General features: G+C 40.8%; 4 protein-coding genes across 4 annotated transcripts; 2 read left to right on the forward strand and 2 right to left on the reverse strand.

Moving 5' to 3' along the window:
* Nucleotides 1-686: 686 nt before the first annotated feature.
* K441DRAFT_220440 (uncharacterized protein) lies at nt 687-1,526 on the reverse strand. The gene is made up of 3 exons (XM_067640586.1): nt 1,190-1,526; nt 1,039-1,138; nt 687-987 (listed from the first exon to the last, which is right to left on the reverse strand). Exons 1-3 carry the CDS (start codon nt 1,262-1,264, stop codon nt 740-742), a joined length of 423 nt encoding a protein of 140 aa, XP_067500711.1. The 5' UTR covers nt 1,265-1,526; the 3' UTR covers nt 687-739.
* A 4,704-nt stretch (nt 1,527-6,230) lies between these two features.
* Nucleotides 6,231-8,160, reverse strand: K441DRAFT_698532 (uncharacterized protein; the record flags this gene model as incomplete). The annotated part of the gene is made up of 7 exons (XM_067653073.1): nt 6,231-6,694; nt 6,727-6,831; nt 6,882-7,043; nt 7,093-7,248; nt 7,290-7,426; nt 7,478-8,034; nt 8,086-8,160. 7 exons carry the CDS (start codon nt 8,158-8,160, stop codon nt 6,231-6,233), a joined length of 1,656 nt encoding a protein of 551 aa, XP_067500712.1.
* A 1,084-nt stretch (nt 8,161-9,244) lies between these two features.
* K441DRAFT_220488 (uncharacterized protein) lies at nt 9,245-9,796 on the forward strand. Its single transcript, XM_067640587.1, has one exon. The coding sequence runs from the start codon at nt 9,396-9,398 to the stop codon at nt 9,732-9,734; it is 339 nt and encodes a 112-aa protein (XP_067500713.1). The 5' UTR covers nt 9,245-9,395; the 3' UTR covers nt 9,735-9,796.
* Nucleotides 9,797-13,483: 3,687 nt separating this feature from the next.
* Nucleotides 13,484-14,442, forward strand: K441DRAFT_730318 (uncharacterized protein). The gene has a single exon (XM_067654216.1). It carries the CDS (start codon nt 13,832-13,834, stop codon nt 13,988-13,990), a length of 159 nt encoding a protein of 52 aa, XP_067500714.1. The 5' UTR covers nt 13,484-13,831; the 3' UTR covers nt 13,991-14,442.
* Nucleotides 14,443-27,032: the final 12,590 nt, after the last annotated feature.

Below are 27,032 nucleotides of genomic sequence, written 5' to 3' on the forward strand. Positions count from 1 at the left end.
ACGTCTGCACAATCGCCCGTACGAACGCCCATACGAACGCCCATACGATCAATCAATCAATCAATCAAACAATCAAACACCCATACAATCGATCAATCGAACGCCCGTACGAACGATCTATCAAACGTCCATACAATTGCCCATACAATTGTCTCTACAAACGTCTCTGCAATTAATCGCCAGTACAAACGTCTGCACGTCTGCACGTCTGCACGTCCGCACGTCCGCACGCCTGCACGCCTGCACGCCTGCACGCCTGCACGCCTGCACGTGGCTCTGCACAAGGCTCTGCACGTGGCTCTGCACGAGGCTCTACCAACGCTCTGCACGAGGCTCTACCAACGCTCTGCATAAGGCTCTACCAAAGCTCTACACAAGGCTCTATTAAAGCTCTGCACAAGCCTCTGCCTAAAGCTTACCCCCTACTGCAAAGCAGCCCCCGCAGCGCAGCACGACGGAGGTATATATACATTACTTCTAAATTAAGCCTAGCTTAAGTAGGCCGCCTCAGTTACTATAGTAGATCCTTTTAATAAGATAATACTACCTAGCAGTAACTAAGACGCCTTAGCCTTACTACTACTTCTAAATTAAGTAAAAGCTCTATATAGGGGGGGTCCAGGGGGTCTCCCCCTGGAAAACCTCATATCTATATATATATATTAATTAAATTCTATATAATAAGGCTCTAAATTAAAGCTTTAGGTTAACCAATCAGCTTATTAGTTATAAACTCGGGTTAAAATTTTCGTTGGCGGACCCTAACGATCCGCATGTTTGAATCGATAACCGAAGTAGCAGAGGTTGTTTCGGAGAGGAATCCGACGGCGTCGGAGTCGGACGGCCAACGACGCAGGTCATCCACGCCAACAGCTCGCTCCTCTTTGACGTATCCCTGCATTAGTTCCATAACAATATAACTTAGCGCTCTAATATCTCGAGGTTCAGCGTTTTGTGATGGGCGGATATGGCAATATTCTTGATACGCTGTGACATTTTGTCAGCAAAGGCGGTTTTAAAACCAAGCTGATTACTAACCGATTTTCACATCTCCATATGGATGAATGAGTATATTTGAACAACTTAGCGAACCATGCTCTAATCCTTTCGTTGCGAGGTACGCAAGCCCATTGAGTATCTGTTATAGTTAGTGCCCTGCTTAATAGTTATTGCGATATTGGGTTTTTACCTGTCCAAGTATTGCAGCTAAGCGAATTTCGTTAAGGTGAGGATTGCCGGCGACGTAGTACAGAGAGTAGGCCATAAACTCGAAAATGACATAGGAGGCGCGGTGGAAAGAAGGCAAAACAGGTAAGACTCGGACTAGTTGTGACTTTCTGCGGACTATTATTCTCCGGATGTGACCGTTCGTCAGACTAGTTGTTCTCCAGACGTGACTGTTCTCCAGACGTGACTGCTCCAGACGTGGCTATTCCAGATGTGGCTGTCAGACGTGCTAGCGTCTTATAATCTCCAGCTGTAAATTGCATGTGATACATTTGACGGACAAAGGGCAAGGGCACACCAACTAATCTCGATTAGCTAGCGATATCCACCCCACGGCCTACTAGCGCTTCACTCCAGGAGCCAGCTCATTCCCACGATATTATACCACCGCATAGCTAGAAAGGTCGGCGCTGTTTCTCAAATTCTTTCTGCTTATGATGCTCAGATCGTAGCTAGAAGCTCTTAATGCAGTGAGGGGGCGTTTCATTTCCTTCATGTTTACCACTCTTCTCCAGCCAAGCACCCCAACTTGGAACTACGAAAGTTTAACAATCTAGTCAATCTCTTCCGCAAGGAATTTCTTACCTTGCGAAAGCCTCATCAAGTTCTCTAAACTTAACTGCCGGACCTGCAAAAACCGTACATAGTATTATAGTAAACGCTATGTAATAGACTATACAGAGAAGCAATTGAGCTTTCTCATTTCTTGCGCTCCTGAAATCACTAAGGTCGAGTATAGGTCTGTCTTCAAGTTCCTCACTTCTGTACCTCCCGTGATAAGCCAAAAGTATAATACCCAAATCAAGGCCTTATTCGTCATAACAAGGAAGAGCCCGCACAGATAAAGGCATAAGAAAGATAGTTATAGAGGAAGTGGTTCACAAATATACATAAGCTATTATAGTGAGCTTTAGATGCCGGGTAATAAACGCATAGGAATAACTCACACCACAAAAATAGTAAGTCCAGCGCAAAAGAGCAATGCTCCAACAACGAGTAAAAAATGGTTTATACGTTTCCCAGTAACGTTAGTTGATATTAACTTTAAAGCATATCGGTATAAGTAATAGAGCTATATTCGTTAAATCTGTTCACCAAATATTAATAGCTAACTTACTTCATGGCACATACGTTGCAACACCACATAAAGCAATCGTCAAAACTCTTCAATTTACTTTGAACAGGCGTTAAAACGAGGAAGGAAGCCTTTGCGGTCCCATTCCCCTAGGTTCCCCATAAACGCTAAACCTAAATAGGACTAACGGTTACCTATAAAGCTCCAGTCCAGTCCAAACTGGCTCCAGTCCAACAAGATCACTAGTAGGGAGTATCCTGCATTAGGAAGTGCTTACTATGTATAGTAAGGCAGAGTACCCACGATAGTAGGGTTAATATTAGGGTAAGTTTTTCACGTTCCAATAAGGTCTATAGACGCCACTAATCTACCTCCGCATTCATCCCCTCCCCCCTCACAGCATCATGCCATGTCTCCTACATGTCCGCTTCCTCGTATGCTCCATATTCAATCCACGAGAATACTGCCAACGTTCATAAATCGATAAGGCTGGTGCCCTCAGGAGATATATTAGTGCCCTCAGGAGATGTGTTGGTGTTCTCAGGAGATATGCCGTATTTTATTATAAACTCAGCGACAAGTATTTTAAACAACTCGTAAAGCGCTTTATCGTACTCTAAGTAACAATTTATAACCCTATATTTGGAGGAAGGCGTTAAATATTTCTTCTTATTATTACCAAATAAGAGCGCGGCGGTGAGGTAAGTATGCATATGGCCCTTAGTATTCTCGCCCTTAAGAGTGTACCAGACAATATAAAAGCTGTCGCCGGGATAGAGAGCTCTTGCCTGAGCTGCTGCTTTATTAGTAGGTTATAAGGGTAAGTGCTAGTATACTTACACTTGACATAGGCAAACTTTACCTTCATCTTAATAGATATGGCGCTAGTTTAGGTTAACTATTTATATTAAGGTTAGCTATAGAAAATTATAACCAGAAGCAAAAACATGCCTAGTTACTGTAATGTAGAAGGAGGACTTGCTAGACAGTAAAGACTATTAAGCCAACCTATTTATATTATTAGGGACTCCTCATAGTCCTTTCGCAATCCTTTGGTAATCCTCATAACCACACTCACAGCCACGCAGAGAGCTGTTCAAAGCAGGACCCATACAGTTACTCAATTAGACTAACCCCACGCCCTTTTAATCTTTAGCGCGGCTGTGATATGTTTAATGTCGATTTAGCGGGCCGATTTAAACCCGCTAGGTAATTCATATAGCGGCGCAAATAGAGTCATCTCACTGGAACACGTTTAATCCTACGTCCTTTAACAATTTATCCTGCAGACGAATGCAATACTTTAACCTTGTAGAACTACGGCAGCAAAGCTGAATCCACTGCCTATCGTGGCAGGCTAGAGCAATATTCTACTCTAAAGAGGCATAGGAGTTCGTCTAATAAATGCTATCACATCTACTTTAATAACGAATTATTAACATCTAAAATATACGCCTTAAAATACGTGTAAGCTTGCTTCCGGACCTCACTACCTAATACACTAACCAGATATTCCTTATAATCTCTTATATACTTAGCGAGGCTTACGGACACTAAGGCCTATAGTAAAAGACAAATCCTTATATTTCACAGGAAGATCCTTAATATCAAACCCAGATTTTCTAGCAATTTCTCTGCTCCATGGTGTAAATAATCCAGCTATTTTAACAATATAAGAGTCGGCCAGATTTGTACATGCGGTTAGTAGCGATGTCCTATGGCCACGGTCCATATAAGGCCCGCCTACTATAAGTATATTAACTTTCAATCGACACCCTTCAAAGTATCTATAACTAGTCAGCTAAAGACATTAGGCTCCTATACGACATATACTCTAATTTGGCGACTCCGGTTTAATTAATATATAATTTAACAGCTTCCATATCTTTATCATGGTCTAGAACTACAATACTCTCTTTACGGTGTTTAAGATAAGCTATTATATTATTAGTGGAGTTTTTAATATAAAGTAAAGATTGTGTATACCTCGGTCATTATTAGTTAATATTCCTTGTTTTAAGCCTATTACAATAGCAATACCAATAATAACCTTACTGTTAGTCTTTACGCGGAGACATCTTTAGGGAAGGACTTTAGGAAACTCTTCCTCTTCGCTTGAGTTATACGAGTCCTCTAAAATAAAAATAGTTGCACCGCTTAAGAATGCCTTGATAATTTAGAGCTCGAAGTAATTTAAAGTATACCTGGGATATTTGGGGTAGTACGGCCGCTGCATTTTAAATACTAGGGAATACGAGAACCCTACTATATAGATAAGAGGCAGATCTTGCAGATCGTCCAACGTAGCTAGGCGAACCCTTTCGGGTAGCTCCGCAATTCTGAAATCGTCTCTGGTCAATATATTCTCTGCAGGTCCGTCTGTGATGATATTATCCTCACCAACCCCCTAGATGGCACCCCTGAGTGACATAAGCGCCTTCACAGTGGAGTGTTAGTCCCTGCTTAAGCTAGTTTTATAGTTAATAAGTTTCATTTACCGGAATAGCCGCAGAAGGAATTTGACTAGAAAAATCCTGACCAACTTCGCCAATCTCGTTGAGATTCCCTGTGGAGATTTGATTGCAGACGCTAGATACGGCGTGTATGTTTCAGTAGATCCGAATAAATTCAAGCTAGAGGCGAGAGGAGTTGGAAGGAAAACTGATGGTGGAAGAAAGCCAGAAGACTTATTAGATATATATACTTGCCAAAGACTATGGCGAAGGCGAGTGCTTTAAATAGCGAGCCTTTAGGAAATACATTCATAAGCGAGAAGCTCGGATTAGCCTACTTTCTCCATTATCGCCCACCCCCCGGCGAAATTGTTGAGCGAGCCGAAAATCCCAGAAAGCCAGCTGCGTTGCAAGCTCCGCTCAAAAATGCGGCAATTGTCGCAGTTAGAGATCGTTAGCTAGACCGCGGGGTAGATTTTTCTCAGCCATTCACTAGATATGTATGACTTGCCTCTAGTTCCTTTTTACGATTGGATCGACACATGCCACAGCCGCTAGAATGTTTGAGTGCGGCATTATAGAGTACTTAGTTGAATTGGGCTACAAAAACGACATAAAGAAGCAAATGCGTTAGCCTCCCATGCGCGCGACATATCTGTCTTGCATATTGAGGCTCATATGCATGCCAAGCATTTTCCCGCTGCCCCTCCACTCGATAAGCTAGTCACATGACGAGAAAAACCCCACTACCCAGGTCCGCCGAAAAGTATTATCCGCACTTTTTATCGATCATTTAACGGTAACTTAGACTACATAAGACGGTAAGTAAAAACCTTTGCTAGAGCCTTAGCAATACCAATACTAAAAAGGGGCTTCCTTGAATGTAGTTTCTACGCGGTTGATCTTACATCTTCCTGACACGGCAAAATCCCCCATCTTTTTCTTCGGAACCCTTCCGCTCTCGTAGACGTCACTCATGCCCGAACATTTAGATAAGATTGAACTGGACACCGGCCATACAATCAAGAACATTTATGAGGTGCTGGAGAAGCAGGAAACCACTTTTACACCGTTTTCGGAGCCAGGTATAGAGAAATGTACATCTAAGGAGGTGGATCAGGAAGCTTTGCACCTATGCAGAGTAGCTTGGTTGAAGTTGTTTACAAAGGTAAGTAGTGAGCCATCGAACTATACGTAATCTACTGATTACTTAGCAGCCTCCTCAACGCTGGGTCATTTTTCGATCTACAAAAGAGGATGCACGCATAGGAACTCAAAGAGACCAGTTTGTCATCCCTATCCAGATCCAAAAGGCGCCCTCATATATCACCGACAAAAGCACTCAACAGCAAGTAGAACTGGCTTGCGGGTGTGCTGTGTTTTGTGCTGCCGGTAAACCAGCCGCTATTAGCGACGAGGTGTTATTTCTTATCTTGTCGCCGTAGCCGGTCCGAAAGGAAAGCCCGGTAGGCAGATTATGGCTGTTCTGTGTTAAGATTGGTGAAGTCGACTGTTCCAAAGAAGTTGTGTTGTGGCTCGAAGGATGTGAGGAGGAAATCATCAAACAGGTTGTATTGTGGATCAAAGTCTGTGAGGAGCCCTGGCGGAGAAGGGACTTCATTCTGCGTTAGAGTCGATGATTCTCCGCTCATTCCGCCATCTAGTGTGGCTAAACAACTTTCGGCGTCTGTCAGCGGAGTGGATGGGTTTGATAAGAAACCCCCAGATCCATTCTCGGCGTCAGATGAGATTACTGTGTCTTCATAATGTGCCTTCCGCTGTGCGGCGTTCACTGGGACACACAAATTGCCGTGACCAGCTATTATCCCTATCTGAAATTGTGGCAGTGACTGTGTCGCATCTCCCTGATTCTCGCTACATGGTCCGTCCGAGCCGATGGTCTTCGTTTGCTCAAATGCATCTCCCTTAAAGTTAGGTACTGGGTATAAGGGCATTTGCAGCGGTACTCACCATGGGGCGTGCTTCTCTGGTCCAGTGGATGTGATGAGTCAAATAACTGAGCTATATTATCTCGATGCCCTGGTGGCAGACTGTGTGGATTATTTTCGGGATTGCCTTATAAGAAGTTAGAATTTTCTTAGGCCCCTGGTCCTATCTTCACTTACCCGTGCTGTTTATAGTGGTATATTCATGTGACTCTTGGGTGTGTAATGTTGGGGCAGCCTGTTGGAACGTGGGAACGGGTTCTGCTACGCTAGGAACTCGCAAGTGTTGGCCTTGCCTCGTAGTGCCGTTACCTTGTTCCGCTGGAATTGTTCTCTCTTTATCTACTTGTATCTTAGCTGCCATCTAATACGCCAGAATAAACTGTCTTACCTTGTAGAGCCAAACCGGCCTTATCTCCGCGGCTCTCTGATGAGCTCCGTTGATATCTGGGCCGCTTGCCCTCTAGTCGCCCGGCGCCTTGAAGTCCTCTTTTTGGAGCCTTCGAAATCCAGCTAATCGCTCTTTGCGCAACAGTAACGGTGGTATCTAGCTAAGTCAGTATCCACATTAACTCATAGGGATCTCACCCATACTAATGCCTTCTCCAATCAAGCTTTGGGCAAGTGTATGATAGTCTTTCGATGCATCGTGAACGCCTGCGACTTTAAGGGCTTGAATTGATTCGTCGTGGTTGGAACCCTTCTTTGAGAAATCCTTTTCCCATCTAAGAGTATGGTGAGCACACAAACAACTACTGTTTATCGCTGAATCTTACACCATATTCCCTATCTCTGAAGGAAGGAAGAACAAGGCACCGGGCCCTCCAAGGGCATCCGCGATCAAGAAGTACTTGCTTCCACCGATAATAAAGGCTTCTATCTGTTGAGTGAACTTCTCAAGCAGGGTCTCGGTGTTTAAGCCGATTCTGTGGAAGTCTTGGGCTATTGATGCTGCCGTGTAACCATTTTGAGAGAGCTTCGATAGAACTACTCGAGCAAATCTGCGAAGGATCTTGTGATGTATCTCGTTCTTTTCGAGGACCAAGCAAATGAAGAGTGTATGATTGAGTGGCAGTTTAAGAAAATGCTTCTGCTCATCCGTATAGATTTCCTGAAATTGAGGGTTCCAGAAAGCAACTGTTCCGGCCTGAACTTCAGCAAGAAAGCTCGTAACTTCATGGCTAGGCTGAGACTCGCGTATTCGTGAAAGATTTGTTTTCGAAATACCAGTTTCTTTAATGTCAACCTTGAAAGTTATTCCTTTGGCGAAAGATTTCGATTTTGACTTGGCCTGGTGAACTAACTCAAGTACTTCATTGACGCTTTGGATTAACTGTAAAAGAGCTAAGTAGAGAGGTGGTGCCTAGGGAATCGGTCTACTTACGCTCGGCTCTATAAGCACTTTTGCTGGTTCTTCTTCTGCCAAAGCAGCTCTGAGTTTCGTGGCGATATCAGTCATTTCACCAGGTGTGAGGATGTCCCACAGCAAATGGTGGGCAGAGCATTTTGGTTTAGGAGGAATAATGTACTAGCACAAATTTAGGGCACTAAAAAACGGGCCCGTTTTTTAGCGCCCCAAATTTGTGCTAGTATAAAGCAACCCGGTCCTCATCCACATATTAGGCATACGCATGGCCTTTGCCTCGGCATCCGATAACTAGCACCCAAACATCACCCTAGAGTCAAAACACTCGCACTCAAAACGAGGCAGACGGGAGACTCCTAGGATGAATCAGTGCAAGCCTCTATTACGGCTCCACCACCCTGAGAACTAATCGGATTCTTTCCCATCCGTTAGGTATGTGCTTCAAAGCTGCTTTCCTCAAAGAGGTCAAAATTAATAGAGATTGATCAACTAGCTTAATCATGCTGAGTCGGGGCTCCGTTTACGTCCAGGAATGCCCCCTTCGCGGAAGCTGGCTTGGGTTCCTGGAGGTGTGGTGAAATCTCAATGAATCTTCAAAGTGGAGACAGGGAGACTTGACGATATAGGCCTTATTACGCCCGATGCAAAGCTAAGAATGCAAGTTCGCCTTTGATCTACTCGTTGCCTTGCGGCCTTCCCTGCCTTGCACCGCTTTTCGCCCCAGTTGCCTTGTTGCACTAGTCTCCTTTTTAAGGATGCACACTCTCTTTGCTTCCATTCCATTAGCGCTCTTAATACCCTCAATTTTGTGCTGCATTTGGGTTGCATATTGGGCTGCCCATCATGCTCGATCCACGACCGACCCTATGCGTCGGGTATCTCTTGTTGCTCTCCTTCCATACATAATTTTAGTCTACCTAGGACTAGCAGCCTCCATATTCGCTGTACTCAACGATTCCGCTTATCGGATAACCTGGTTGAGCAGTCTCAAAAGCCAAAGCCCCAAGAGCCAAAGTCTAGAGTAAAATTCACGGATAAGGAAGACGCGCTACTTACTAATTTAAAGAAGGAACAGAATCTTTCATAGGAACAGATCAAAGACCGCTTTTCAAAAAGAAGTCTTGGATCACTACAGGCGCATTACTGTTCGAAATTAAAAGCTCGGCCTTATCACGATATTTGGGAGTGAAGTGACGGGACGGGACGGGACGGAACTGGAATGGACAGGAACAGAGCGGGCCTATTTCGGCCTAACCCCCTTCTGGCTGAGAGAGATCCTTTGATTCAAGCCAACTGCCAATGCACCTGATGTTGGAGATATTTAATAAATGGTGCACTGGACGAGGCTGAGGCTTTTGCCTTCCGCCTTTGCCCTCCCGAAGATGCATGATCAGTCACCTACTTACGCTACCTACTTCTGCGCAGAACTCATTTGTTGCCTTGTACTTCTTGATATACTGCTTTATTGGTATTACAATGTTTTGCACTTACGTTCTGTAGATATTTCTCTACTTGGATGGCACTACCACTGTTCCCCCGTTGGGAGTACCTTGTCGTTCAATTATTCCTTCGCTTCATTCCGTTCCAAGTCACTATCGGCGTTCTCAGTTGGTTCTGTCTGGCGGACAGGGAGCTTCAGCCGCCCCAGATCCCCTTCCGGCCGATAGGTTGATTATTGGCATTTTCGCTGTGGACTGCACTGAGATTTCAGGTTCGTGCTGCCACCCTGCTAAAGAAAATCACTAAAAAGAATCAGATTTTGGCCCTATGGCGGCTATGCCGAACTGGGTGATGTTGTTGGCGCTGAACAGGTCGATACTGATGATAGTAGATCGCACTGCCATAGCAATTGATAGTTGAAATAGCCCTCCATCTGTGTAGAATTGTTGAGAGGGAAGGAGGAAGTATTAGTTAAGATGCAGGGACATTCGGCGGAACGCATCCTTTAACGGAGCACCGCGCAGCTGATAAAGATGACAACGCCACCGTCACGGGCTTCTTCTGCTGCACGCACTGTAATTTCAAAGGTCTCATGCGCATGAACGCGAATTCACATTATGGTGCAAGTGGGCTTATCTAAAGACGCGTAGACTTCAAATTTGATTGCATGCCAAAATCTCAATGTCTTGCATTAGAGTCTGCAGTTTAATTAGAACAGATACCGTAGGAGATATTAAACGTACCTGGAATACAATTGCGTCAGGGCGATCCCGTAAATGTTTAAACAATAAAGCCGAATAGATAGGATCCTGTATTTGATGCCCTTTAGTTCTTTCCCAAAGAAGACGAAGAATCTCCTTTTCGGTCTCGGGGAAAAGATCAATTGAGTTGAAGGAGAGGTTACGCGCAGTTCCCCATCTAGGTAAATGCAAAGGATTTATGCCACATAGCCTCTGCCCCCACATTGTTCATGGCGGCACGCCTTATTAGCCTAATTAAGCGAGATCCTAGAATTAAAGGTAATCCATATACAGCTTGTACGAGCTTCGGTTTCTCCCCCCGTGTGCGCGCAACACACACACCTAATTTCGCTAACAACTAGTCAAGTGCACTTACAAGAAAGGTAAAGTCTCTAATTTTTAAGCTTAATTGCAAGAGTTAAACTTGAAATTCTCTAGTGTGCAAGAAAGCGAAATTAGGTGTGTGTGTTACGCGCACACGGGGGGAGAAACCGAAGCTCGTATAAGCTGTAAGCGAGTCCAGAAATCGACGGTCGTTCAGCAAGTTTCATTAACCTAGTTAAGCGAGATTTACCGTTTACGAAATGCATTGGAATCCTTGGCATGCCGATCCCCGATTTTTGCGCCCAACCTTACGTGCAAAACCGTGAGATAGCCCATTTCCCACATCAAACGCGCCTTATTGTCGACATAACTCCCTACCGTCAGTCAGTAAGTTGAAGCCGACGTCGCCCTGCTATTTGCCCTATCTTGACGCGTTTCCTAGTGTTATAGTGCCTCCTATTGACCCTGCCCGTCGCGCGGATATGGTCCGTCTACTTGAATTAGGCTGGCGGCCAGATGCTGTCGCAGAACAGCTACACGTCAGTCGAGCTACCGTGTATAACACCGAACGCAACCTTATGCGATATGGCCAGCCTATCAGGCCTCATACGAAAGGCTAGCCGGCCGGCGGTGTTAACAAAGGCTGATAGAGAGGCTCTCCTTGAACTCCTGCTCCACGACGGTTGGAAATGTCTAGACGAAATTCAGTACTGGTTCTATCACGAACGTAATCTTAATGTTACTAGTACTACAATCCACCGTGTCTTAAAGAAGGAAGGGTGGTCAAGGAAGGCAATCAGGCGTATGGCGCAGGGCCGTAACTCACAGCTAAGGGAGCTCTATCGTGATGATATGAGGCGGTTTCCAGCAGATATCGTGGTATTCCTTAACGAGGCTATTTTCAACGAGAAGACCGGCTGACGGACGAGAGGGCGAGTTCCAATCGGTGAGGAGGCGTGCTATAAGGGCGATCTTCGAAGAGGTGATACTTGGAGTATCTACGCGGCTACAACGATTGACGGCTGGGTTTGCTATCAAGCCCGTAAGGGCTACTTCAAGATTAATAACTTTATTAGGTGGCTATACAGCTGCCTATTTCCTGCGCTTCGTGAGCGATATCCAAATCAGACTATGGTAATCGTAATAGATAACCTTCCAGTTCACGTCAACGCGCGGATTCCAGCTACTATTAAAGAGGAGGGCCATATTATTCGCTATCTACCGCCGTACTCACCAGACTTTAATCCAATTGAGCTTATATGGGCCGTCTTGAAGGCGTGGATCCGTCGCTAGCACCTATATACTCGAGAATTCCACCATAATTATAGTGAGTTTCTCAAGCGAGCCATCCGTGAGAGTAGGTGCGATTCCTTTACCCGGCAGCAGTTTCAACACGCCGCAGGAGGAATACATATAGAACAGGCTGAGCTGGAGCGTTTACGACGTCAATTGGAGCGATTTGAGCGCCTTCTATCCAGTTTATATATCCTTTGCTTATATATAAAGCCTCCTAATAGGGACATTATATCAATAATAAGTCGCGTTAACGTGGAAATGGGCTATCTCACGGTTTTACACATAAGGTTGGGTGCAAAAATCGGGGATCTGCATGCCAAGGATTCTAATGCATTTCGTAAACGACAAATCCTAGAATCGAAGGTCATCCATAGAGAGTCCAAAGATCGACAGACCGGATGCGGACGGCCCATGCACACATGCTAATCAATCTCCCCCCGTTACATCCTATATGTCCCTGGAATTGTCTATTCCAACAAGCCAGGCACATTGCAGAAGGTTTTAAAGCTTAAATTTAAGTCCAATGCAAAAGTGTCCATTCGCTTTTTTCTTGCGTGGATCACCATAAAATTGCAGAAATTACAAAGGTTTAACTTTCCATCGACAAGTGCCAGAGGACTCGGCGCTTAGAACACAAAAACATCATCTATCCTAGCATGTGGCAGTGGCTTATTCCTACCTATCTGTGGCGCCGACTGCGGGTCGCGTTTTTAAGGCAACAAGAAGGAGGCAGGCGTGTTGTCAGAGAAGGCAATCGGTGCGCAAAACTACGAATCGCAGTTGTTACTATAAGGCTGCCAATCCCAGCGTCCCCCCCTTCACTCAAAAGCTCCCACAAGAAATTTATATCTCCCCTCGACTTCTAGCACCGACCTAAAAAGTTTATTGCGTCAATGGCCGATCTGCCACAGAACCTCGCCTGCCCATTTTGTGATGTGCGGATATTCCAGCGAGAGGACCAGCTGTATAGCCATGTTAATCTTGAGCACCCGTCAAAAGTGCAGGAAGCGGGGCTAAATCCCCAGGGAGGAACTGCCCTTTTCCGGAAAACTCTACGAGAAGAAGAGCTTCGCAAGGCGTGAGTGTTAGGCTGCCTTAGGAAACTTAGCTCGGCCCCCTTTCCTCGGCCCGCTCTATCATCCTTAGCATCTCTCCCTTGCTGGAAGCTAATTTACCTCTGCAGGAAATCTTCGGCTGATCGGCCGGCACGGGAAGCCTCGCATGCATCATCCGATGCAACTGGTTCGACACCCGACCTGACTCGGCTGACACTTGGAGGCAAGAAGAGTTCTAGCGGGAACGGCCGAGCCCCCTCGACGTATCGACCTAGTAGGAAACGTGCTGCTGGCTCTGGTGCGCAGCGTACAGAATTTGCCGTGCGAACTCCAATCCACCGGGGCGGTCCAAAGCGTGCCAAAGTAGTCGGGTATGAGATTGCCGGTGAACCGTATACGGGCAACTCGTCCAGTGATGGGTGGTCCGTTCAAGGGAACTCCCGCTGCCGCTCTACCCGTCGGCGACAATCCGGGACCCATAGGTCGCCATCTTATTATGAAAGTCCAAAGCACAGCTTGGCAGGTGGCTTACCGTCACCGTTCAATATACAGCCAACCCTCCAACAGCAACCGGGTGTTGTCAAAATTCAGCGTTTTGATCCTCGATATCCAAACTTTCTACTTTAACCCGATTCACGCCCTATTTCTTAAGAGCAGCTTGCCTTAGAAGTAAAGTCTATATATACTGGACTTATAATAGTAGAGATAAAATATATTTATATAGACAGAGCTTAGGCCTCTGCGTCTCCTAAAGCTAAAGGAGATCCTAATTCTAAACTAGTAAATAATCACTAGCAAGCATTAATTGCTCTATACCGAACCCTACTGTATAAGCATTACGACTTCTTCTTAGCCTCTTAGCATTCTTCTACTTCCCCTATATTACGTTGCCTAGTATCTAAGTACTCTATGCCTACTAGAATGTGGAAATATAGTATCTACTCTTTCCTTAAGCTATTACGCCGTCGGCTACCCGAAAGTTTGGATTATATACTCGCTTTTATATACCTTACTTATCAGATAATGGCTTTTCTCTATAAGATAGTGCCTATATTTAAGGATACTTAGATTAAATATCTTAGTAATCTTAGTTAATATTATATAGCTATTAAAGATAAGGACCTACGCGATCGCGAAACCTAGGTAAGTATTATACATTTCTAGTATAGTAAAGCTGCTAATAAGAGTCCCTCTATAGGCCGTTTATACCATTATTTAGCTATACTAGCGCGGCCTAATGCGCTCTAATAACTTTACTACTATTTATGGTCCTTAACCTGCGTTTAGCCGTTTATAAGCACCTGAGAATCTATCTTAATACTATTAGATCTAATACTTAGCCGTTCTAAAACGTTATATTTGCACTCTCTACCCGTAGATATAAATTTTATTAAAGCCTATAGTATTCTCTTTGGAAAGCTATTATTAGAAGGCTTTAAAGAAGCTCTTATATTATTCTTAAGTTAATTAGATAATTATATTAGGCGCGTAACCGCTAAATAGAAAACGTAAGGTGTCTATATTGCCATCACTAATATTACTAGACTTTTTAATTACGGCTTATAGGACTTAATCCTTAGGTATGCCTTCCAGTTATACGCTAAAAAATCGCTCTATAGCTCTTACACTAAACAACTATTAACTCCCTTAGATAATGGTTTAAGTCGTTCGCCATCTTTAGATTTTCTAGAACTAAAACACTTTTCTAATAAAGAGCTATCCGCTTAGCTCCTTAAATTATCCTCCGATTTTATATTCTCCCGTACTTATTGTCTAATATTTTTAACTTTAGCTCTTATTCTTCGGCGTATTAGGGACAAAAATGTTCTTCCTTATATTCACGTTTTGTTTATATTCCTTTCTACCGCTATTTTAATCTTATATATTAGCACATTGCTATATAATATCGCCCCCTAGTTAGAAATCGTTGTTTTCCTTAATACGTTATTAAAGTCTAAGAGATACGAGCCGCTTATTATAAACGATCTATTCCCTAATTAAGATTAAAACGACAACCGTCCGTTACTAGAAGATTACCTTATATATAAGCAAGTTTAGAGTTAATACTATTTCCTAGAATAGTAGTTTAGTAGTAAGCATAATGAAGAGAAGCACTCTTTTAAACTTACCTTAACAATTAAATTAAAAACGGAGTGTATTCTACGCCTTAGTTAATAAATCGCATCTATAAGATTAAAGGCTATAATTAAGGACTTTTAGCCTAACTTTATCTTAGTATAAACGCTGGATATATTATAACCGCACATCTAATACGTGGTCTATGTCCTCTGTATTTATATAAGTCCGGCTAGGGCACGAAACTAATAAAGAGGGTTCTTATTCCTTAAATCGTACGTTACTGTTAGTTAATGTAATAGATATAGGTTAAAAGCCTGATAATGTTTACGATATTAATGACGACTTACTAAGGGTGCGAGATCTTAGAGCTAAACGAAGAAGTTTTTCTAGTTAACTATAATTAGCGCCTAAGACTTAGAATCTAAGCGCCACCACGACTTAGAGCGGCTATGCGCCCGTTCTTATAAAGGCAGCTAATAGGATTCTACTTAGGAATTACACCGTAAGATAATACTGCGTGTCTTCTTTTAGTGCTCTATTAATGGTCCTATAAACTAGGTTATAGTTTATAACGCTAATCTACTACTTAATTAACAAGACGTATTTTAGATACTACTTAAGGAGGGCGATTGGAGCGTTATAATTCCAGATAGTGGTATATAGCCGCATATAATGTTAATTTATAGGCGTATCTAACTAAAATATCTAGTTATCGCTAAGCTCCTTATACTATTAGGGAACAAAGATTTAACAGGTATAGCTGCATAAAATGCTCTTAGTAGCACTAGGGCTGCTATTATAGAAAAGAAAAAAGTGCGAATTGCTACCGCTACGGATAGTAATGTTACTTAGCGGTTTATGGCTAAGCAAATAGGCGATTATATGACGGAAGGAGGAAGGAATTTAGTTAAAGCCATTATTAGGGTGGCTTATAGAGAAAGTGATCTAAACTAAGAGGCTCGAGGGAGCCGTTTAGGGGACTATCTAGGAGCAAAGCCTGCCGTTCTTATTACTAAGGATAGAGCTATAAGGCTTAAAGCTACCACAATAGGGGTTGCCACTATTGCCATATTTATAATTAAGAAAGTTCTAATCGCACTAAGGAGAAAATCCAACTCTGAAGAAAAATATCTCTTGAAAGAGCTCGGTAATAATGTTTAACTACCGGTTTTCTTTTAATAAATAGTCCCTTATAGGAAAAGCGCTAGGCGTTTTCTTTAAGCAAGATCTGTTTCTCTATAATAAAATGCAAGCTGCGCGAGTACTCTATGCGTTTCTAAAGTTAAACCTCTACCGTTTACACCTAGAACACCTAACTCTACACACTTTATTTATAACTATTTGCTAACCGCGGTTAAGATCTAGGATTATATTAGATATATAGACACTACTTTAAGTAGGATAGACTATGGCCAGTTAAGCGAGTAAAGGGTAACACTTAAAGAAGGAGGAGTAAAGACATGTGCTGAAAGAATAAAATGAGGAAAGAGGTCTATAGTTTAGAGTTACGACGTTGAAATAGGGACGGGTAAGTCACGAATAGCGGTAATGAAGAAGAGGCGAGTTTGGGTAAGAGGCTGGCGTAAGTATTTATACCTTTTCTCTATAGTGCCGACTGGGTCGACTTTTAAGGACCTAAAAGGTGAGCACTTCAATGGCTAATGTGGTGGGTTTTATGGGTTAGGGTGGTAAGCAGGGGAGGGCGGTAACAGGGGTGACACGCCTAAGGGCGATAAGGAGTTGCGGGGTTCGACGCAGTGTTGGAGCCTCGATTTAGCTCAGAAGGTGGAAATTATCAGGCATAAATGGCAACTCTATCGTATAGCATTGGTGGGATTGGTAGATTTTAGCTTTAGAGCTGCGTAATCCAGGTGATATAATATATAAGTATTGGGCTATATCCAAATTCTTACCATTTAGAGCATTCTATTTAAGGAAAATTAAAAAGTGCCTACTACTAAGTTTGGGTTAATATTTATTTCTTACCCGCTAGGAGAGGATAGTATTATTAACAGAGAGCTGTTTCCTTAAGGCTTATGCTATTTCATTTTAATAAGTAAACTCTCCAGATAGTGCTTTCGCAACGCTATTTTATATATATAAGATTTAACTTAAACTAAGCCATTGCGAAGGGGATATTTTTCTAAACGCTACTATCTCCTAGGAATACCACTAAATTATAAAAAAATGAGAATGTTATAAGTCTTGGCCAGTTTAAGCAGGCTACCTTTACATCTTAGTTATTATAGCTTAAGGTTAGGAGGAAATATAAGTATACTGGTTAAAAGGCCAAAGGAACCCTTTATATCCTGCTCTTTTAATAATACTAAAGTATCTATCTTACTCTTAATATTATAAGTTATTGGACAGTACTACCTAATAAGGTGCGATAGCTGTAAAATCTAAATAGAGGATATAAGTTTAAGGATATATATAGCTTAGCTAAACCGCGATCTATTAGAGTTGGATATTATAGAGTATCTATATATTAAGAACCGCCTAACTATACTAAGGCGTAATAGGAGGACAAGATAGCTAAAAGTTATCTTTAAAAAGTTTATCTACCAATCTAAATAGCCTAGGAGTTTACCTATTTTAGAGTTTATGTTATAATAAAAGATAACGGTCTTAAGACCAAAATTGGACTTAAGTATCTACTACCGTTTAGCGATTGCCGGCTCCGGTTATTGCATCTTATACTTTATTATATTCTATTAGGGTTAACTAGTTATCTATAGACTTAATAGGTAGACTCTTAGTAAACCTTTCTATTTAGGACTTGCAGGACTGTTTATAATTAAGTAATAAGTTATAATTGAGGCGATACTAGTAGGACCAATTGGTTATAAACGGTCCATACGTTTTTAGGCCCAATAAGCGTATATAGTCCGTTTGAGTGCATCAGCCTTCCTAGCATTTTACTGCTTTATCCCACTTAGAGTAGGATACCTCTCGCTAGGGGAGCAGAAACTCTTCTTTAATTATTCCTACTAGCTTAAGTAACAACTTATTAATATAAACCTTAGGTCCTTAGCTAAACCGATAATAAAGTCGCAAAGTAAGAATTGCGGAAGATCCTTTGGCGTAGGCCTTAAGATGCGCTCTAAGTTTAGTAATACTAACGGGAAATGCCCATGTAGTTTAAAAATGTGTTATTTTTGGGTTTAGTTAATAGGGTAACAAAATGCAGATCTCTAGAGACCGCTTAATTTGAAGTCTAGCTACCTATATCCTGCTCTGGCGATCTTAATGCTACTAAAACTATTAGTGTAGGTTCTATTATAGCGTGGGGTAAACTATTTTAGTCCTACCAGGAGGTTAAAGCGTTAGTTAGCGTATAGAAACGCTAAGGCTGTACTAACTGTAACTAGGGAATACTCCGAGTTCTAAAATACGGAGTTGCTAGTGATAATTGTGTTATCTTCTCTTGTTATTAAATTAAGCTAACTGCTATATTTATGGTTAACTAATAACCTAGCGTTTTATAGTGGACACTAATTGGGTTTTTAAACGTTAGCCGTGTACAGCGTATTAAAATCTAGATTTGGCTGCGTAATATACCCTATTATAGGCTTAAGTTCGTATAAGCGAACCTGCCGTGCTACTATAGTTTACTAATAACCGAACGTTTATAGTAGGTTGTTCTTTCTAATAATAGGTTCTTACTATACGGCGTGGTTAAGAAGTGTATAATATGTTAAATGTGATATGTTCTATAGTCTAGAAATAAATTTCAAAGCTAGTAGCATACTAATAAATAGACTGCTATAATTAGCTAGGAGTGGAATAACGAAAAAGATATATAACACTAGATATAGCGCGAAGCTCTATTATTGACCGAGAGTTTAGTAAAATTAAAAGGGCTACTAAAGACCTCCTGGTACGTTAAAGATATATAGCTTTAGCCATATCTGACCAGATTTAGGATTGGGTAAAGGTATTCTATGCCGACAATCTTCCTTATATTTGCAAAAATGAGGATATTTTAATCAATATAGGGGTTAAATGGGACAAGGTTTAGAAGGGCCTAGAGAATATTTCTATATATTTTAATAAATATACGGAAAATCCTAAGCCGCGTAAAAGACGTAGTAAAAGAATATTAGGTTTAGCGTCTACCCGTCTAGGTATTTAGAGGGTTTAATATCCGGACTTAATTAAACTTTCTACTAGCGACTGTAACCAACTTACTGTTAAAGAGTTATAAAACCTTTTTTATACCTTTCGCTCTATTCTTACAGAGGAGGTTTATAAGGACGAATTTATCCGGATTAAAGTGCCTATAGAACCATTTGACTTTAGTAGAGCGCATAAAAGATTCCCATCGGTAGATTTCGAAAGTACTATATTTTAGCTTCACTATAACAACCTCTTAAAAAAGTCTCTAAACTCTTTAGTCTATTAGGTAGGCTAAGGTAGGCCCTATAAGAATCCTTTTATACTAGATATAAAGGCGCCTACTCCATATAAAGATCTACCTTCGTTACCGACCGCGCAGTCTTAGGGAGATTAGCTAACCGAATTAATCGGAGGATTGCCTATTAATATAGACTACTATATACTTAATGCAAAAGACCTAGAGATATAAGCCTCGATTGGCTTGCCTCTAATACTACTTTAATATAATAACCGCTTAATGCAAACAGCCTAGAAGTTAGAAGGTATACACTACCCCTATATATATATTAGTCGAACAATATCGCCGTTTAGTATATATATTAAAGATACCGGTCTTAGCTCTATTAATCTCCTCTATACTAGCTCCCTAAAAGTATAGATTATTATACCCCTATACTATTCCCGTCTCCTTAAATCTAAGCTAAGAGAAACCTTTCGCAGCATTAAGTCTTATACTTAATTTGTCCGCTATTTAGCTCCTCTTATTACCCCGTTATAATTGCTGAAATAGAGTATTAATTTTACTATTATCCATTAGGAACCTAGGTAAGTTATTAGAGTTCTAGAAGATATATACCACTTTAGGCTAAACCTGGGTCCTAATTACGCTAAGGCCATTAACTTAATACCAAAAGGCAACTAGCAAGCTCCTATTAGTTACCGATTCTGCTTAGAGAAATGTATAAAGGATGCATATATTAACGCATAAGATTTATCTATCTTGCCCAGCAATTCAAACCGGGAATTTTCTCTATTATTTGAAGATGATATAAGGCCTGGATATAATTAAGTAGCTATAAATAAACGTAAAAATAATACAATCTCGGATATAGAATTCGACGATTAGCTTTTAGAAACGCCTAACTCGGCTAAATTAACCGACTTAGATGCTCTTAAGCGTGAGTTAAGGAAAGCGCTCGAACTAGAAGATTATAGAACTCCTCTTAAAGTAGTTTCGTCTGTTAGAGTTCCTAATATGCAATCCACTAATATAGACGCTCTTTAAGGGTCCTCTAAGCTTTCTTCGTTGTTTAAAGAACAATCCTACACCTCTTCTACCTATGGGTTGGATGTTGAATTTGCAATAGACCTCCATCTTATAGATATACCGATGCTAAACTCTATCCTAGACGGCGGTTCTAAGTACCCCTTACCGAGATCCTTAAGTATGCCACCACTAGATAGTTCCGAAGAACTACTAGCTCTAGATAACGACACTATTATAGATATATATACCCTAACATTAACGGTTATGTCTATAGACTTTGTAAATACCTACTACTAGACCCCGAGGTCCGAATACTACGTTAAGTAAGCGTTAGGACTACTTTTAGGAGGTAGGGAAAGTATACTTAAAGCGGGACTTAAAGCAGGCCATAGATCCTAGGTATTAGGAAGAAAGAGAAAATATATAATAGACGAGGGCTTTTCTCTAAACATATATATAGCCTCACCGATCTCAACCACTAGTGACTGTTAGATGTGCTGCCTTTAGGCCTCCGCGGTGGCCGCGGGCTATAAGGAGCATCAAATACTATATATTTTAAAAATGTAAAATAATCGTCTAGAAGATCAAACAGATGGATGTGTGCTTTAGACGATTTAACTAATATATAAGATTGGGAAACTAGCAATTCTTAAGTGTTTTAGAGATGCTATACGTTATATAGAGTCTTATATACCTATAAAAGATATAGTAAAGAGCATAGACGGTATTATGGAGTTATATCTTGTAGTAGAAAATTCCGAATATAATATTAGTTTAAATTCCTTATACGAGCACAGGTCCGCTTTTTATTGATACTTTTAGAGCTTCTCTAAGGAAGTTAAAGTAGTAAAAAACTAACGGGCCGAGTCCCGGAGTAAGATTAGGAAAAAAGTAACTACTATAGTTTATAATACGGTTGTCCCTCGCCTGGAAAAGCTTTACCTATATAACAACTGTAAGAAATCGAAAGCTGAGCTAAAGAAAACTATCACTAAAGGACGTACACTTTATCACGCCCTCTTATACCTTAATTTAAGTTTGCTTCTACTATTCCTAGGCCACCCTTTAACCCCGCTGTTACTTGACCTAAATTTAAATAATCCGCTAAACCAGATCTTGTACTTATCGCATCAATTTAAGAGATATTAGTTAGTAATCCGCTCCACTATAGGTTGCGGGAATTGCTAACAGTACTAGTTTATTCTAGCTTAGTTACCCTAATATAGGTTATAAAAAGATTTGGGAGTACCTTAGAAAATACCTAATTAAAATATTACCTGGGTTAAAAGAACTTAATTTAGCTAATGTTCTCGATATTCTTAATGGCTTACCCGTGGCTTCGACTAAGGTTAATGCTAATATCACAAGCAAAATGAGGTTGATGAGTTGCTTAGATAAGGAAATCGCAATGGTATAGCGGGGAAGGGGAATTTAGGGCTTGTTTTAATGTAACTAGAGGAATTCTTATTACTATACTAAAATATTCTTTCTATCCTCTGCCCTCTTGTATAAATTCTATAATATGGTGCATACTGTATTCTAATAAAGTGAATCTTTACTCCACTGAATTATATCTCTTATTTATATTAGTAAACTCATCCTATATATCCTCTACGTAGGGTGATCCTAAGCTAGGTTATGCTTAATAGAAGCATATAGTATATCCTAAGAGCTAGCCCTATTTAAAGGGCTTCCGCTCTTTATTAATACTTCCGAAGCTACTCTAAGCGAGTTCTAGGAAAAAAGCAACTTCTATACTCTATAATATGCTTACCCCTTACCTAATAAAGGGTTTTCTATATAATAACGTAGATAAATCAAAAGCTAAGCTAAAGAAAACTATCTATAAAGGACGTTTACTTTATTAGGCACTCTCCTATATTGCTTCTATTATTCCTAGGCTATCCTTTAACCCCGTTGTTGCTCGACCTAAATTCGAATAATCTATAAAAGAAAATTCCGTACTTGTCGAATCGATTTAAGAGACACTAGTTAGTAATCTACGTTACTATAGACTATAAGGATTTTCTAACTGTACTGGTTTATTCCAGCTTAGTTATCCTATTAACTACGATTGGATTTACTTACTTTGTTTTCAGTTACCTATTACCTTATAACTCGCCACCCTGTTTCTTATTACTATATTGCTTACTACTAGTTTCTGTTACCTGTACCTACCTTAGGCAAAATGGGGCTAATGAGTTGCTTAGATAAGGATATTACGATCGCGCCGCAGAAAAGGGAGATTTAGAGCTTGTTTAAGTAGCATATATTTCGCACGTTATTATACACAGTATTATTGTCTATCTATATATATGTGGCCGTAGGTAAACGATTTTATATTCTACGTGCTGTGGTAAGTAAATTAAGAAAATTGCCTAGCGCCTAATCTGTAGGTTGGTGCGCACGAATTAAATAAAGTAGTCTATCTAGAGCTGGATTTCTAATATTATTACTTATTCTAGTAATTGCGTTTTAGAGGAGAACTAAAAATGGATTAGCTTGTCCAGAGTTATACGTAATAATTGCACTAAGAAGTCCTTAAATAACTGCATTACCTGCTAGTGGTGCTATAGGTACAAGTATAGGTGTAGGTATAGATGTAGGCGTAGGTATAGGTGTAGGTACAGATATAGATGTAGGCGTAGGCGTAGGCGTAGGTGCAGGCGTAGGCGCAGGCATAGGTGCTTAATTAAAGTAGCCCCTAGTTAGATTTTAATAGACTCTAGCTGGATTCTAATAGGCTGGATTTTAATAGGCTGGATTTTAATAGGCTAGATTTTAATAGGTTAGATTTTAATAGGTTGGATTTTAATAACCTCCGGGATTTTAATAGGCTAGATTTTAATAGGTTGGATTTTAATAGGCTAGATTTTGATAGGCTAGATTTTAATAGGCTGGATTTTAATAGGCTGGATTTTAATAGGCTGGATATTGATAGGCTGGATTTTGATAACCTCTAGCTGGATTAAAGTATCCCCTAGCGGGACTAGGGAAGCCCTAGGCTAGGGAGGTATTTACTTAGCATATATTCTGCCTAGAATGGGCTTATCGTCTATCTAGGGGCCAATCAGATGGTATACTCTGTTTACTATTATAATATATACTTATAACCTACTGGTGAGCTACTATATCTAAATAGAGCAGTGTATTTGCGTAATTACTAAATATAAAGAATTCGTACTCTTCTCTATTTCTAATTTCGACCTACGTCTAGGTAGCCCTTCCAAATATAATATTAGGGCGTCTTCTTAGGAACCTAACTCCTCGGACTACTAGATTTTCCCCACTATATTGTATCTCTCTTAGGGTTTCTACGTTTCCAACATTCATATATATTGTTCGCTGTGCTTCGCGGGCCCATTTAATAAAATTTTGTGCGATGTTAAGTCCTCCTAATATTATGTCCGTAGGAACAACATTGAAAATTAGCGTCCCTTATTGTTGTCCGTCATTCTTAAAGAATAAATAATATAAGTCGTTATCGCTTCTTGTTCGTACTGAGATTAACTCTCTCTAAATATTTTGGTCCTATGCAAAAAAGCGATTATTATGTACTCTCCACACTGGATTAGCGCCCTGGGGAGGTCCCATCCCTAAAGGAGGAGGAGGTACCCATTCTAAGGGTGCGCTATAATTAGGTGGAGGCTGTTAAGGAGGTATGCCTTAGTAAGGTGCGCTATAAGGTAGAGGTGGAGGCTGTTAAGGGGGTAGAGGCTGTTGAGGGGGTAGAGGCTGTTAAGGAAGTGGAGGCTGCTAAAGAGGCGGAGGCTGTTAATGGGGTGGAGGCTGTTGGTGGGGTGGAGGCTGTTAAGGAGGCGGAGGCTGTTAAGGAGGCGGAGGCTGTTAAGGAGGCGGAGGCTATTAAGGAAGTGGAGGAGGCGGAGGCTGTTAAGGAGGTAGAGGCTGTTAAGGAAGTGGAGGCTGTTAAGGAAGCGGAGGCTATTAAGGAGGCGGAGATATATCTGGTGTTACTAAATCAATCACTATTAGACTTCTCTAGTACTGATATATTAGTGTAATTGGGATAGGGTGCCTAGATATTAACTGAGATATTTTACCTTCCTAGCGACCTACATCTTCCAAAAAGTCGTTATAGATTAAGTTTTTGCGGTTTTGAAATAGATTATATAGATTTTAAGTAGGAAGAGGTGGAGAACCTAATTGTTGGAGCCTATCCGATGCCGCTTGTAAGATAGGGGTTAGAATATTTATATTATTCTTTTAAATAAGAAGTTGTAAGTATGACTGAAGTTCTTAATAAATTAGATTAGAAGTTGGGTAACTTATAATGGCGTCTGGTAGCTATCTTTTATATATAGGCTAGATATTAAGATCCTTATCTATAATACGCCTATATAATAGATAAGGTATATTATTATCCTATAAAAGTGCCGTAATACTTAGGCGAACAAAACACTCCTTATGAAATTTGTGCCTATAGAGGTTAGGTCTAGATGTAGGTTCTAGGTTATTTAAAGGTGCATGTTAGTATATGGCGCACTCTAGTTCTTAAAGTGGCTGTTAAAGTGGCTGCTGAAGTGGCTGTTAAAGCGGTTGTTAATATGGCTGTTGATATGGCCCCTAAGGAAGCTGCTGCTGCTAAAGTGGCTGCTAAAGTGGCTGTTAAAGCGGTTGTTGATGTGGCTGTTAATATGGCCCCTAAGGAAGCTGCTGCTACTGAAGTGGCTGCTAAAGTGGCTGTTAAAGCGGTTGTTGATATAGCTGTTAATGTGGCCCCTAGGGAAGCTGCTGCTGCTAAAATAGCTACTAAAAAGGCAGGCTGACTTTGGGAACAATTTCTTCAGGAACATTTTGCTCTACTAGGGATAAGATATATCCTAGATTTTAGCTCATTAATTAGTTACTTGGCCTATTAGTAATTACCGTCTTATTATTAATACTTTTAACGGTAGGCGTAAGACTTTGTCCCCTTCTCTAATCTCCAGTTATTGTAAATATAGACTATAATCTAGAGCTTCCAGCAGCGTCTAGCGGGATTCTAGATTGCGAATTAACTTATATTAGTTGATTAGTTGTAATTGGATTAGATGCTCTGGATGTAGGTAGTTCTACTAATACGTCTTATAAGGCGGAACCTCCTACGGGTCTATTAGTAGTAAAGAAGTTAGGTAGATATAAGGCGGAGCCTAGCTGTTATAAGGTGGAGCCTAGCTGTTATAAGGTGAAGCTTAGCTATTATAAGGTGAAGCTTAAGGTGGAGCCTAGCTGTTATAAGGCGGAGCTTGGCTGTTATAAGGTGAAGCTTAGCTATTGTGAGGTAGAGTTTAGCTGTTATGAGGTGGAGCCTAATTGTTGTAAGGCGGAGCCTAGTTGTTGTAAGGCGGAGCTTAGCTGTTATAGGGCGGGGCTTAGCTATTATAGGGTGGGGCTTGGCTGTTATAGGGCGGGGTTTGCCTATTATGGGGCGGGGCTTGCCTATTATAAGACGGAACTTAACTGTTCTTGTCTAAAGTTACGCGTAAGTGCGTTAGGGTTAGCAAGTCCAAATAAGCTCTATAGAACCCCGTTATGGCGCCCTCTACTTCTTAATCCTGGCGTCCGTGCTAGATAAGCTAGAAAAGATCCTCTTTTAGGCGTTCTTCCTTACCGAGGAGATTTAATAAGAGATTCTTCGTCGTTACGGCGTATATTCAATCTTGGGGGCATATTAGGGAAATAATAATTCTCTTTAGTCTAGCTGATTTGCTCTGAAATAAACCTATATTTATAGTTCTTATATAGATTATAGAAATTAAATTTAGAGTGTAGGTACCTTAATAGTCTTGCTTCCAAAGTGAGAAGGTAGGCTTAGTTAACTAAATTTAGAAGATACCCGCATGACTCTCTACTGTTAAAAATTAAATTGTATTAAATTCTATGTTCCACACTCGTTTACCTTAGGGGGCAATAGTGGACGCTCCCGACAATACGACTCCTAAGCCTCCTTAGCCGAATTTGGAGCATCTATTAACTCCTTTTCTTTTGTTATAGTATCCGGGAGCTAAATGTAATCTAGATATATTAATATATTTCTAAACGTGTGCAAAATTCACTTACTAGGCTGTAGAATAGCTCTTTTTAATTCTAATAGGTTTTGATGTATTTGGTCGACCTCTAGGCTAATCTATATAATATGATCTTTTAAGCACTTTATAGTCTTGCACTTGCTTAGGCAGCAGCGGGGCTATCTCTAATTTAGTAACTAACTGAAAAATAAATCGATAGCTTACTTTAGTGACATCTATTGCAACAATACGATTTATTTAAAAAGATGCGAATATTTGCAATGAAATATAAGTTTTTAAACCTATCATTATTATGTCTAAATACGCGCGCGAGTGCAGTGCTCTATATAAAGCAATAGTAAAATATAAGCCCCTAGGTTCTATAATAAACGTATTTAAGGACGTGCGTAAGTGTAGTGCTCTATATAAAGTACGGGATAAGATTTTTAATAGCACTAGGAGTATACCTAAAACAGGGGTGATATAAAAAGCATTTTCTGCAACGTAGGAGGTTTTATTAGTGCCTTCTTATTTTATATAAATTACATCTTTTTGACCTACTTCTGTAAGCTAAAGAATTAATTCCTTACGAAATGGATCCTCAAGACGCCGCCTGGATGAAAGAGTTCGAGACCTT

The sequence above is a fragment of the Cenococcum geophilum genome (assembly GCF_001692895.1).
Source record: "Cenococcum geophilum 1.58 unplaced genomic scaffold K441scaffold_40, whole genome shotgun sequence".
Taxonomy (NCBI): domain Eukaryota; kingdom Fungi; phylum Ascomycota; class Dothideomycetes; order Gloniales; family Gloniaceae; genus Cenococcum; species Cenococcum geophilum.